This window comes from Tiliqua scincoides, chromosome 15 (genome assembly GCF_035046505.1).
Source record: "Tiliqua scincoides isolate rTilSci1 chromosome 15, rTilSci1.hap2, whole genome shotgun sequence".
Lineage (NCBI taxonomy): Eukaryota > Metazoa > Chordata > Lepidosauria > Squamata > Scincidae > Tiliqua > Tiliqua scincoides.
The window spans coordinates 3,686,018-3,697,511 of NC_089835.1; the positions used below are offsets into that span (position 1 = coordinate 3,686,018).

Here is an 11,494-nt window from a genome sequence, read left to right on the forward strand (position 1 = left end):
CGTGATGTCATGACCGGAAGTGACATCATCAAGCAGGAAAATATTTTTGCCAATTCTAGGCTGTAATCTTACCCGCACTTACCCAGGAGTCAGTCCCATTGACTAGCATTGTCCAAATAATGTACATAGTAGCTTGTTCAAAGTACAGACCTGTTACATTTCCGCAAATGCCGTCACATCCCATGGAAGCATCAAGTCGAATCTATTAAAAATAAAATATTGAAATGAGTGGGAACCCGCCTGAAATGGGCTCGTGACCCACCTAGTGGGTCCTGACCCACAGTTTGAGAAACACTGGTAATATATATAAAACTAGGATCACTTGCAAACACCTATGATAAATGTCTAGAGATGTCTGGAGAAAGAGCCCAATGATCCTCCATCCATTGAGAAATAGAGGGGCGGGCACTTAAGTTGTGGCGACATCCGGACCATGAGCTTGTGGGTTCCCCTCCCTCCCTTCTTCTCTCGTCCCCACAGCAGTTTCCATGGACAGTGGCTCCCTGGTCATGTCTGAGATCGTGGACATCCCCGGAGACAGCAGCCCCTCCGAGGATTCGTGCCTGCTGGACACGGGGGGTTCGGTGCGCTCCGTGGACTACGTCCTGTTCCGCTCGATCCAGCGCAGCCGGGCGGACTATTGCCTGAGCGTGGACTGCGGGCAGTGCGGCCTGCACCCTCACAGCCCCACCCCGCAAGGCCCCTTTGAGGAGGTGCCCCAGGCCCGCCTGCGTGGCGAACGCTCCTACTCCTGCTCCACCCCTGGCACGGGCTACGAGGGCCTGCTGGAGGTGGGCACCACCCACAACCACAGCTGCCACCGCTTGGAAGGCCTGGGGCACAGCGTCGGGCCCTGTTTCCCCGAAGTGCGCGTCAAAGCCAAGACCGCTCTGCCAGGACACAAGGGCTCTCGGAGGCAGCGACGGAGCAGCGAGACGTCCTGCCGGCTCCCTCCAGCCCGCTGCCGCCTGCTGCGGTCGCACAGCGACCCTGGGATGAGCACGGCCAGCGATTCCGGTGAGTAGAACAAACCGGCGACGCCAAGAAACCTGGGACTTCTCCCCACCCTGAGATCCCATCGAAACCACATGTCTTGGCTGCGCATGGATCGGTTTTTCCACTACAACCAGAAACACCGGATCAGGGTCACGTTCTCACCCCTTCACCCAGCAGGGCATCTGCCTGCAGGTGGACAGCCTCTTGCTGCATTTCCTGAGGAGGGAGAGGAGAATGGAGCAAAAGAGAAAGTGTGGAGGGGAGTGGAGTGGTGGCCTAGAGTGTCTCCGATGCTGGCCCTCCACTTGCCTTTCCTTCCCACTTTCTTTTCTGCTCTGCTCCTCTCTTGCGTTTCAAGGTAGGAAGGCTGGTTGTGACATCTGGTGCTCTGGCAAGTAATGGAGTAGTTTTTGCTGTGCTGCCTCAGCCGTCGGGGTGTCTGGGGGCTGCCCTGCATAGGACGGACATGGAGGGTCTACAGCAAAGGAACAAGCACAGGTCGGTAGCCAGAAGCCCCTCTGTATTAACCAATTCTCTTCTGGCTCTTATTCTCCCACCCCCCAGAAGCTGATTACCAAGAGGTATTTTGCACCAAGGCCCCCGGGGATGATGCGTTCAGCTCCTCAGCAGATTCAGGTGAGGGCAGTGACTGCTCAGGTGGACTTATGGCAGCCATTGTTGTACCTGGTTGGTTTTGGACAGTCCAGCCACTTATGTGCTACCTAATAATAATTAATGGGGGCATGTGCATGAAACTGCTGGCGCACTCAGTCCCTCCTTTCCGAGTTGCTCCGAGCATGAAATGTTGATTTTATTTAGTCCTCATGTACACGCAAGCCCTGCAGAGTGGTGTCATTTTGAGGCAGTGCAGTGCAGTGGTTAGACTGCTGAGCTAGCTGCCAGGGGGGACCTTGGCTTCCGATCCTCAGAGCTTGCTGGCTGACTCTCAGATGGGTCACTGTCTCTTGCCCACCCCACAAGGTTTTTGTGTGGGTGAAATCAGGGGTGGGAGATCCATGTCTGGCACCCCAAGCTTCTTGAAGGAAAGGCTGACTGTTGGCAACCTTCAGTCTTGAAAGACTCTGGTATCGTGCTCTGAAAGGTGGTTCTGGCACAGCGTCTAGTGTGGCTGAAAAGGCCAATCCGGGAGTGACAATCCCTTCCACACCGGGAGCAAGTGCAGTCTGTCCCTGGTCTGTCTTCCTGGCTATGGTCCTTCCATCTTTGCCTCTTTGCCTCAGACTGTTGGCCAAGTGTCTCTTCAAACTGGGAAAGGCCATGCTGCACAGCCTGCCTCCAAGCGGGCCGCTCAGAGGCTAGGGTTTCCTACTTGTTGAGGTCCACTCCTAAGGCCTTCGGATCCCTCTTGCAGATGTCCTTGTATCGCAACTGTGGTCTACCTATAGGGAGGAAAGGCAGGGTGTGGGGAATGTAGGAAGAACTCGGTGTTCAGATAACTGCTTTATCTCTCCTGTGCCGCTTCCTCTCTTCCCAGCCCGGTGTTCGGAGGCGTATCTGTTGCACCCGTCGTTCTGCGAAGCCCCCACCAGGGCCCACTTGATGGGAAAAGCCAAGCTGGAGGTGCCGCAGAAAATGACCCAGCACCTCTCCAAGACGGTCACGCGCTCCCTGGGGGACCTGAAGGTGTGTCGCAGCACACGGGGACTCATGGCCCGCTTCCTGCACAGATCGAAGCGCAACCTGGCTTGGATGGGCGCAGAAATGGCTGGGCGCGGCACCCAGGGCCGGAAGCAGGTAGGAGGCGAGGCGGAAATGGGGGTGCTGGATGAAAACAGGATTATTAATATGAATACTAATATTGCTTTCACTACAACAGAGGCATTAATGCAGGGTGTTGCTGTTATTACAACATTAATATGCATGTCGCATGTCATAATATACATGTGCATTAATAGACATGTTGCTAAAAAAAAAATAGACATGTTGCTAAAAAAAAAAAGCAACATGCAGCATAGCTGCTTTGGAATCCGGTAGGGGGAAATGCCCTTGGAATATGCGCCATGTATTATGCAAGAGCTGGGCGCATGGTTGCCTTTGGCTGCACAAAAAAGGTAGGACAGCTGTTCTTGTGAAATGCAGAGGGGCTCCGGAAGGGAGGGGATCCCAGGCCAAGAGCACCATCCGAGGCAGGTCTACTCAGAAGTAAGTCCTGCCCTCTAAATTTGAGGGTCCAGAGAGTTAGAACAGAGGAAAGAAAATATTTCTTGATCCAGCGTGTCGTTAGCCTGTGGAACCCCTCGCCACAGGATGTGGTGATGGTGTCTGGCCTGGATGCCATGGAAAGGGGATTGGAGAAATTTCTGGAGGAAAAGTCCATCATAGATTACAAGCCATGAAGGGTATGTGCAGCCTCTTGGTTCTAGATGTGGGTCGTCTGAGTGCCTCCCCTGTGTCTGAGATCCATGGGGGGGGGGTAGACTGAGCTGCCTGTCGTAGGCCAGAGAGCAGGCTCAGCTCACCCACCCCATGACCCTCTCATGCTCCATGTACCCTCCCAGCCTGGGTACATGGAATTTATTAAGCCCCTGGAATCTCAGCACCCTTTGCCCTTTTCCCTTTGGCTGCCCTGACTCAGACTCTACAATGGGTTTAATTACACACTACTTTGTAATTAATTTGGCCCAACCCCAGGTGCACATGAGCCTTTGCTTAACTCTTTCCTTGCCAACTGTTTTGCCCACCCAGGACTCATCTCCCTCTCTGGTCAAGCTGCTTTTCTCCCAACAGTGGAAAATGTACAAATGATGCCTCAGTGTAGGGCATTTGAGCGAAAAGACCTGCCAGAAGGGAAAGGGTTAAGTAGTCCCAACCCACCCAGGTGTCCTGCTCAAGACCACAGCTCTCGCAACAAGACCAACCCAAGTCCACCTGATGCCTTAGGAGGCAGCCAGAAGGGAAAGGGTTAAGTAGTCCCAACCCACCCAGGTGTCCTGCTCAAGACCACAGCTCTTGCAACAGGACCAGCCCAAGCCCTCCTGATGCCTTAGGAAGCAGCCAGAAGGGAAAGGGTTAAGTAGTCCCATCCCACCCAGGTGTCCTGCTCAAGACCACAGCTCTTGCACCAGGACCAGCCCAAGTCCACCTGATGTCTTAGGAGGCAGCCAGAAGGGAAAGGGTTAAGTAGTCCCAACCCACCCAGGTGTCCTGCTCAAGACCACAGCTCTTGCAACAGGACCAGCCCAAGCCCTCCTGATGCCTTAGGATGCAGCCAGAAGGGAAAAGCTTAGGTAGTCCCAATCCACCCTGGTGTCCTGCTCAAGACCACAGCTCTTGCACCAGGACCAGCCCAAGTCCACCTGATGTCTTAGGAGGTAGCCAGAAGGGAAAGGGAGGCAGGCCAAATGCTGGCCCCCTTCCCCACTACTCCCTTACCTGCTATCTTCTCACACCTTAGGACTCACCTGAGGTCTAGGAAAAGACAGGGGCTGAAGGGACAGGCAAGGGAACAGTATGGATCCGGGGGCCCAAGGGATCAAAAGGTGTCATAGAGTCTGAGAGCCAAGATGGTGTTGTGGTTCGGGAGTCGGACTCAGACCTGGAAGATCCAGATTCAAATTCCCTGTTCAGCCACAAAGCTTCCTGGGTGACCTTGGGCCAGCCACTTTCATCCTCACCTACCTTGCAGGGTTATTGTGATAGAAGCAGGGCTTCACTGGACAGAAGGAAGACAGCGGGGGGCCAGTTGTTCGGCCTGGCAGCAAACAGAGAATGGAAAAAGAAGTCTAAGCCGAGTCGAAAGCCAGGAAGGTGTAGTGGCTTGGGAATTAGACCTGGAAGAGCAAGGTTCAAATTCCCCCTCAGCCACAAAGCTTCCTGGGTGACCTTGGGCCATCTCTCCGCCTCGCCCACCTCGCAGGGTTGTTGTAAGGACAAAAGGAGGGGAGGAACCAGGTACATTTGCCCTGAGCTCCTTAGAGGATGGACGGGATATACTGTTTGGAAGAAACTAGCCAAGCCCATTTTTGAAGCTGCATTTCCAAAAACAGGTCTGATAAATACGAGCCCCAATTTACGAGCTCGTAAATTTACGAGCTCGTAAATGAAGCCCCAAACGATGCATATGGGGGGGGGAAATGACTAGGGCTGCAATCCTCTACACACTTTTCTGGGAGTAAACCCCACTAAGCCCAATAGGACTTACTTTTGAGTTAGACATGGTTAGGATTGTGCTGTAGGATGTTAAAGCGGGAAGGCTAAATGTCCCAGGTTTCAACAGATCCAGGTTTATCAGGTGAACCTCTTGCCTGGGGACGTTGCAGCTCGTGCAGCCTAATTACGATTAAGCGTCTCTCATAGCTCGAATGCGGGCAAAGCGCAATGGGACACGGGGCTTGTGAAACCGGATAGCATGCAGGGATCTGGATTGACTCCGGTTTGGCGTTTTGCAACGGCTTCCTCCCGGTTGAAGTGGCAGGGTGGAAGGGGAAGGAAGCCACGTGGCCCCGGTGATGACTTCTGAAGGGGTTTTTGGAACTTGTGCAAAACGGGCATTGCTGCGCATTGCTTGCGTCTGACACCCTGTGAGTAATGTAGTGCGAGGAGCTGTCAAACAATGGCTCACTCACCCACACTGCCTTTTCTAGGCCGGCCGTTTTGCAATCTTTCTCATCTCCCGGCCATACTGACATGGCACTCAAAGAGTCAAGGCGCACACTGTCGTGTTTTTGGAGCCCTGGTGCGTAAGGGGAGCTCACCCCCCCCAATGGCCGAACTAATAAGTGAACGTCCCCCAAACTCCTGTGGCACACCTGTGGGCCATTTGTGGCACACCTGTTGAAAATCCATGCACTCAAAGCTGCCAAAGTGATGCCACTGAGCTCCAGGAAGCTAAGCGTCCTGCCTGGCAGTGGCAGTCTGGACACCCGAATCCGCCCCTCCCCCATTTTGCCACATGGATGGGGGGAGGGAATGCAGGGAGCCACTGAGCATCCATGGCTAGGGATGGGAGAAGAGAGAAACCCCCACCCCATCCCCACCCCATCCCTTGACTTTCTAGAGCTCTGGGTGCAGCTTGTCCTCTGCATGCTTGTCAAAAAGCTTGTTACCCTGCACACGCCCAATCTCGTCTGAGCTTGGAAGCTAAGCAGGGTCAGGCCTGGTTGGTACTTGGATGGGAGACCGCTTGGGAATACCGGGTGCTGTAGGCTTCTACCATGATCTGGGAAGCTAAGCAGGGTCAGGCCTGGTTAGTACTTGGATGGGAGACCGCCTGGGAATACTGGGTGCTGTAGGCTTATACCATGATCTGGGAAGCTAAGCAGGGTCAGGCCTGGTTAGTACTTGGATGGGAGACCGCCTGGGAATACCGGGTGCTGTAGGCTTATACCACGATCTCGGAAGCTAAGCAGGGTCAAGCCTGGTTGGTACTTGGATGGGAGACCGCCTGGGAATACCGGGGGCTATAGGCTTATACCATGATCTGGGAAGCTAAGCAGGGTCAGGCCTGGTTAGTACTTGGATGGGAGCGCCTGGGAATACCGGGGGCTGTAGGCTTATACCATGATCTGGGAAGCTAAGTAGGGTCAGGCCTGGTTAGTACTTGGATGGGAGACCACATGGGAATACCAGGTGCTGTAGGCTTATCCCATGATCTCGGAAGCTAAGCAGAGTCAGGCCTGGTTGGTACTTGGATGGGAGACCGCCTGGGAATACCGGGTGCTGTAGGCTTATTCCATGATCTCGGAAGCTAAGCAGGGTCAGGCCCGGTTAGTACTTGGATGGGAGACCGCCTGGGAATACAGGATGCTGTAGGCTTATTCCATGATCTCGGAAGCTAAGCAGGGTCAGGCCCGGTTAGTACTTGGATGGGAGACCGCCTGGGAATACCGGGTGCTGTAGGCTTGTACCATAGTCTTTTGAGACTGAAGGTTGCCAACCATTTGTCCTTTTTGAGCATGGTTTTTTTTTATACTGGACATCTGTTTTTATTTCTTTATTTATTAAATTTCCATGCTGATTAGATAATAATAATCTTTATACTTGGTGATTATTATTATTATTATTATTAAACTTCCACGCTGATTAGATTTTATGCTCCTTCTTGAGAGAAATCTGCTGGTCGAGTGTCCTTTTGTGATTTTGAGACTGTTTTAATGCTGAAGGTTTAAACAAAATATAATTATTGTTTTAAAAGTGGTTTCATGGTTTATAAACTGCTTTGGGTGCCCTTCAGGGTGAAAAGCGGGATAGAAATGGAGCAAATAAACAAATACGTACATATATTCTGAATTGTAGTGGCGTTCCTGGAGGGGGGGGCACAGGTTCAAGTGACCCCGGGCGGCACAGCTGGAGGAGGTGACACCACCACCTCAGCTGGGCGGCCCACGTCTGCTTCCCACCTACCCGAGGCGTTCTGAGAGCTGGTGTGGCCCCGCACATCCTTTTAAAGCCTCCAGTGCGCCCTTAAACATCACTTCTGGTTTTTGGACGAAAAGCCCTTGCCTCCACTCCTCAGAACACCTCTGGGTGGGGGGGAGGCAGTGGCCTGTGGTGGGGTGGCACCTCCAGCTGTGGGGAGGCGGCCTCCCTGGAGGTTTGGGCCCGGGTGCCACCGTGGGCAGGAATGCTGCTGCTGAATTATAGATTAGGGGCCCAATCCTGTCCAACTTTCCAGCACCGGTGCAGCGGCAATGCTTCCCTTACCTTGAGGAGGCCTCTGCGACTGCCTGCTCGCCACAGTAGGCAGCACGCACCCCACACTGGCGCAGTTGCACTGGCGCTAGAAAATGTGGACAGGATTGGGCCCTAGGAAAGCAACGCCATTAAGCCGAGAAAAATGGATTGGTGTGAGGGGCAACGACAGAGCGTTGAAACGCGGAATAGAAAATGGAGAGACCGTGTTGGTTGCGCTGAACATCCAGTTCTAACTTATTTATGACTTGTGGGACGGGTGTGCGAAATGCGGCTCAGCTGCTTTGGAATCCGGTAGGGGAAAATGCCCTTGGAATATGCACCATGTATTATGCAAGAGCCAGGCGCATGCTTGCCTTTTGCAGCATGAAAAGGTAGGAGAGATGGAATGCAGAGGTCTCTGGGGGAATCCCTGGTAAAAGAGCACCCACCGGCGCAGGGTAGCATCCTGGAAGGTGGGCAGAATCGACAGTGGACCCCGAGTCTCCACCGACGCAGGCCTACTCAGAAGGAAGTCCTGTTCAAATTGAGTGTCAGGAGAGTTTGAACCGGCAAAAGGACATAATTCTTTACCCAGGATATAATTAGTGTGTGAAACCCCTTGCCACAAGATGTGGGGAGGGCATCTGGCCTAGATGCCTTTAAAAAGGGGATTGGACCGAATTGGCGAAGAAATGTCCATCACAAATTACAGGCCGTGGTGGGTATGTGCCACCTCCAGGTTTTAGAAGTAGGCTACCTCAGCATGCCAGATGCAAGGGAGGGCACCAGGGTGCAAGGATCTTGCTGTCTTGGGTGCTGTGAAGGCATCTGGTGGGCCCTTGTGGGATAAAGGAAGCTGGACCAGATGGACCTTTGGCCTGATCCAGCAGGGCTCTTTAGATGGCCCAAGTCTTGGGCGTTTGTAAAGTGAGTTCCGTTAATTAACGCTCTGGTTCAGTAAGAACATAAGCACATAAGAACAGCCCCTCTGGATCAGGCCATAGGCCCATCTAGTCCAGCTTCCTGTATCTCACAGCAGCCCACCAAATGCCCTAGGGAGCACCCCACATGACAAGAGACCTGCATCCTGGTGCCCTCCCCTGCATCTGGCATAGCCCATTTCTAAAATCAGGAGGTTGCACATACACATCATGGCTTGTAACCCGTAATGGATTTTCCCCCCAGAAACTTGTCCAATCCCCTTTTAAAGGCGTCCAGGCCAGACACCATCACCATATCCTGTGGCAAGGAGTTCCACAGACCAACCACACACTGAGTAAAGAAATATTTTCTTTTGTCTGTCCTAACCCTCCCAACACTCATTTTTAGTGGATGTCCACTGGTTCTGGTATTATGTGAGAGTGTAAAGAGCATCTCCCTATCCACTCTGTCCATTACCTGCATAATTTTGTATGTCTCAATCATGTCCCCCCTCAGGCGCCTCTTTTCTAGGCTGAAGAGGCCCAAACGCCGTAGCCTTTCCTCATAAGGAAGGTGCCCCAGCCCAGTAATCATCTTAGTCGCTCTCTTTTGCACCTTTTCCATTTCCACTATGTCCTTTTTGAGATGCGGCAACCAGAACTGGACACAATACTCCAGGTGTGGCCTTACCATAGATTTGTACAACGGCATTATAATATTAGCCGTTTTGTTCTCAATACCTTTTCTAATGAACCCAAGCATAGAATTGGCCTTCTTCACTGCCGCCGCACATTGGGTCGACACTTTCATCGACTTGTCCACCACCACCCCAAGATCTCTCTCTTGATCTGTCACAGACAGCTCAGAACCCATCAGCCTATATCTAAAGTTTTGATTTTTTGCCCCAATGTGCATGACTTTACACTTACTGACATTGAAGCGTATCTGCCATTTTGCTGCCCATTCTGCCAGTCTGGAGAGATCCTTCTGGAGCTCCTCACAATCATTTCTGGTCTTCACCACTCGGAAAAGTTTGGTGTTGTCCGCAAACTTTGCCACCTCACTGCTCACCCCTGTCTCCAGGTCATTTATGAAGAGGTTGAAGAGCACCGGTCCCAGGACAGATCCTTGGGGCACACCGCTTTTCACCTCTCTCCATTGTGAAAATTGCCCATTGACACCCACACTCTGTTTCCTGGTCTTCAACCAGGTCTCAATCCAGGAGAGGACCTGCTCTCTAATTCCCTGAGTTTTTTCAGTAGCCTTTGGTGAGGGACCATGTCAAACACCTTCTGAAAGTCCAGATATATAATTTCCACGGGTCCTCCCGCATCCACATGCCTGTTGACCTTTTCAAAGAATTCTAAAAGGTTCGTGAGGGAAGACTTACCCTTACAGAAGCCAGGCAGGTTCTCCCTCAGCAAGGCCTGTTCGTCTATGTGTTTTGAGATTCTATCTTTGATGAGGCATTCCACCATCTTACCCAGTATAGATGTTAGGCTGACCGGCCTATAGTTTCCCGGGTCCCCCCTCTTTCCCTTTTTAAAGAGTGGTATGACATTTGCTATCCTCCAATCCTCTGGCACTGTGGCCGTTTTGAGGGACAAGTTGCATATTTTAGTCAAGAGATCAGCAACTTCATTCTTCAATTCCTTAATAACTCTTGGGTGGATGCCATCAGGGCCCAGTGACTTATTGAAGTTTAATTTATCAGTGAGGTCTGAAACATCTTCTCTTTCAACCTCTATCTGACTTAATTCCTTGGTCAGGGAAATTCAGTGTTTCTCAAACTAGATTGAGACACACGAGGTGGGTCGTGAGCCAATTTCAGGTGGGTCCCCGTTCATTTCAGTGTGTATTTTATTTTTAATATATTGACACTCCCATGGGTTATGATTGCGTTTGGGGAAATGCGGCAGATCTGTGCTTTTAAGAATGGCCATCAATGGGGCTTACTCCTGGGTAAGTGTGGATAGACCTGCAGCCTTTGGGATATTTGGAAAATTTGATTGTCGTATGCGGGGTGTTAAAAGTTTTCCTGCTTGATGATGTCACTCCTGGCCATGACATCACTTCCAGGTTAATGACGACATTTCCGGCGGGTCCCGACATTCTAGAAAGTGGGTCCTGGCACTAAAAAGTATGAGAACTACTGCTCTAGTTAACACGTCTTGTCTGTCTTGGGTTTTCAGGTGCCGAGGCTGGGGGCTGAGAGGGGCGCCCCGGAAGGTATCCACCTCCAGAGCTGTGGAGACCTCAGTTCGACCTCATCCTTGCGCCGCCTCTTGTCGGGCCGTCGGTTGGAGCGAAGGCGACCCCATAGCCTGAGCGGACTCGTCAGAGAGAGTAACCTGTGACAGGCCCCCTCTGCGGCTGACTGTGACGTCTCTTTGGGTCTCGGTTTTGAGCTGGGATTGTGAAACCTGGGCTGGATTCCTGGAAGAACCGGATTGGAGCTTTGACCGCGCACCTCCAATCTCAGCTGGCAAGACCAAAGGCGGGGGCGAGGTTGTGCAAAGGTGGCGGGGAGGGTGGCGCCCACTCTGCCGAAACCCACCAGCTGCCCTCTTTCTCTTCTCTCGCTCTTGGTGCTCTCGTGAACCAAAGGATGTGGGGACTCTCCAGCGCGTTTTGAAACGGTTGAGACCCTCGTGCCCACTGGTGGCAGAAGCTGTCTTTCGACACGTGTGCACTGGCCTTACGGGACGCCAAGAAGTCCTTCCTTATTCCGGCTGTTTGCAGAGGGTGGTGCTTCTCGGGTGCCCGTACGATTCACGCCATCGTGGACTGGCCATCTTGGGGAGGCAGCCGGAAAATCCCGCTTGGGCAAAGAAAGGAACTTAATCTAGTCTAAACCCTGCATGATAGCAGGGGGGGGGGTCCCTGGCTTGTGGATTTCACCAGGGTGACTGCAGGCTTCCCCTTTGGAGGGTATTCTGCCTTG

General features: G+C 52.5%; 1 protein-coding gene and 1 pseudogene across 1 annotated transcript in view; both read left to right on the forward strand.

The window, feature by feature from the left end:
* ENTREP3 (endosomal transmembrane epsin interactor 3) overlaps positions 1 to 10,907 on the forward strand; it is a 25,242-nt gene extending 14,335 nt beyond the window's left edge. The window contains exons 9-12 of the mRNA XM_066610402.1: positions 481 to 1,017; positions 1,561 to 1,632; positions 2,492 to 2,751; positions 10,743 to 10,907. Of these exons, the coding sequence (XP_066466499.1) occupies positions 481 to 1,017; positions 1,561 to 1,632; positions 2,492 to 2,751; positions 10,743 to 10,907 (1,034 nt within the window). The remainder of the gene's footprint in view (positions 1 to 480; positions 1,018 to 1,560; positions 1,633 to 2,491; positions 2,752 to 10,742) is intronic.
* Positions 6,046 to 6,164, forward strand: LOC136635362 (5S ribosomal RNA; annotated as a pseudogene).
* Positions 10,908 to 11,494: the final 587 nt, after the last annotated feature.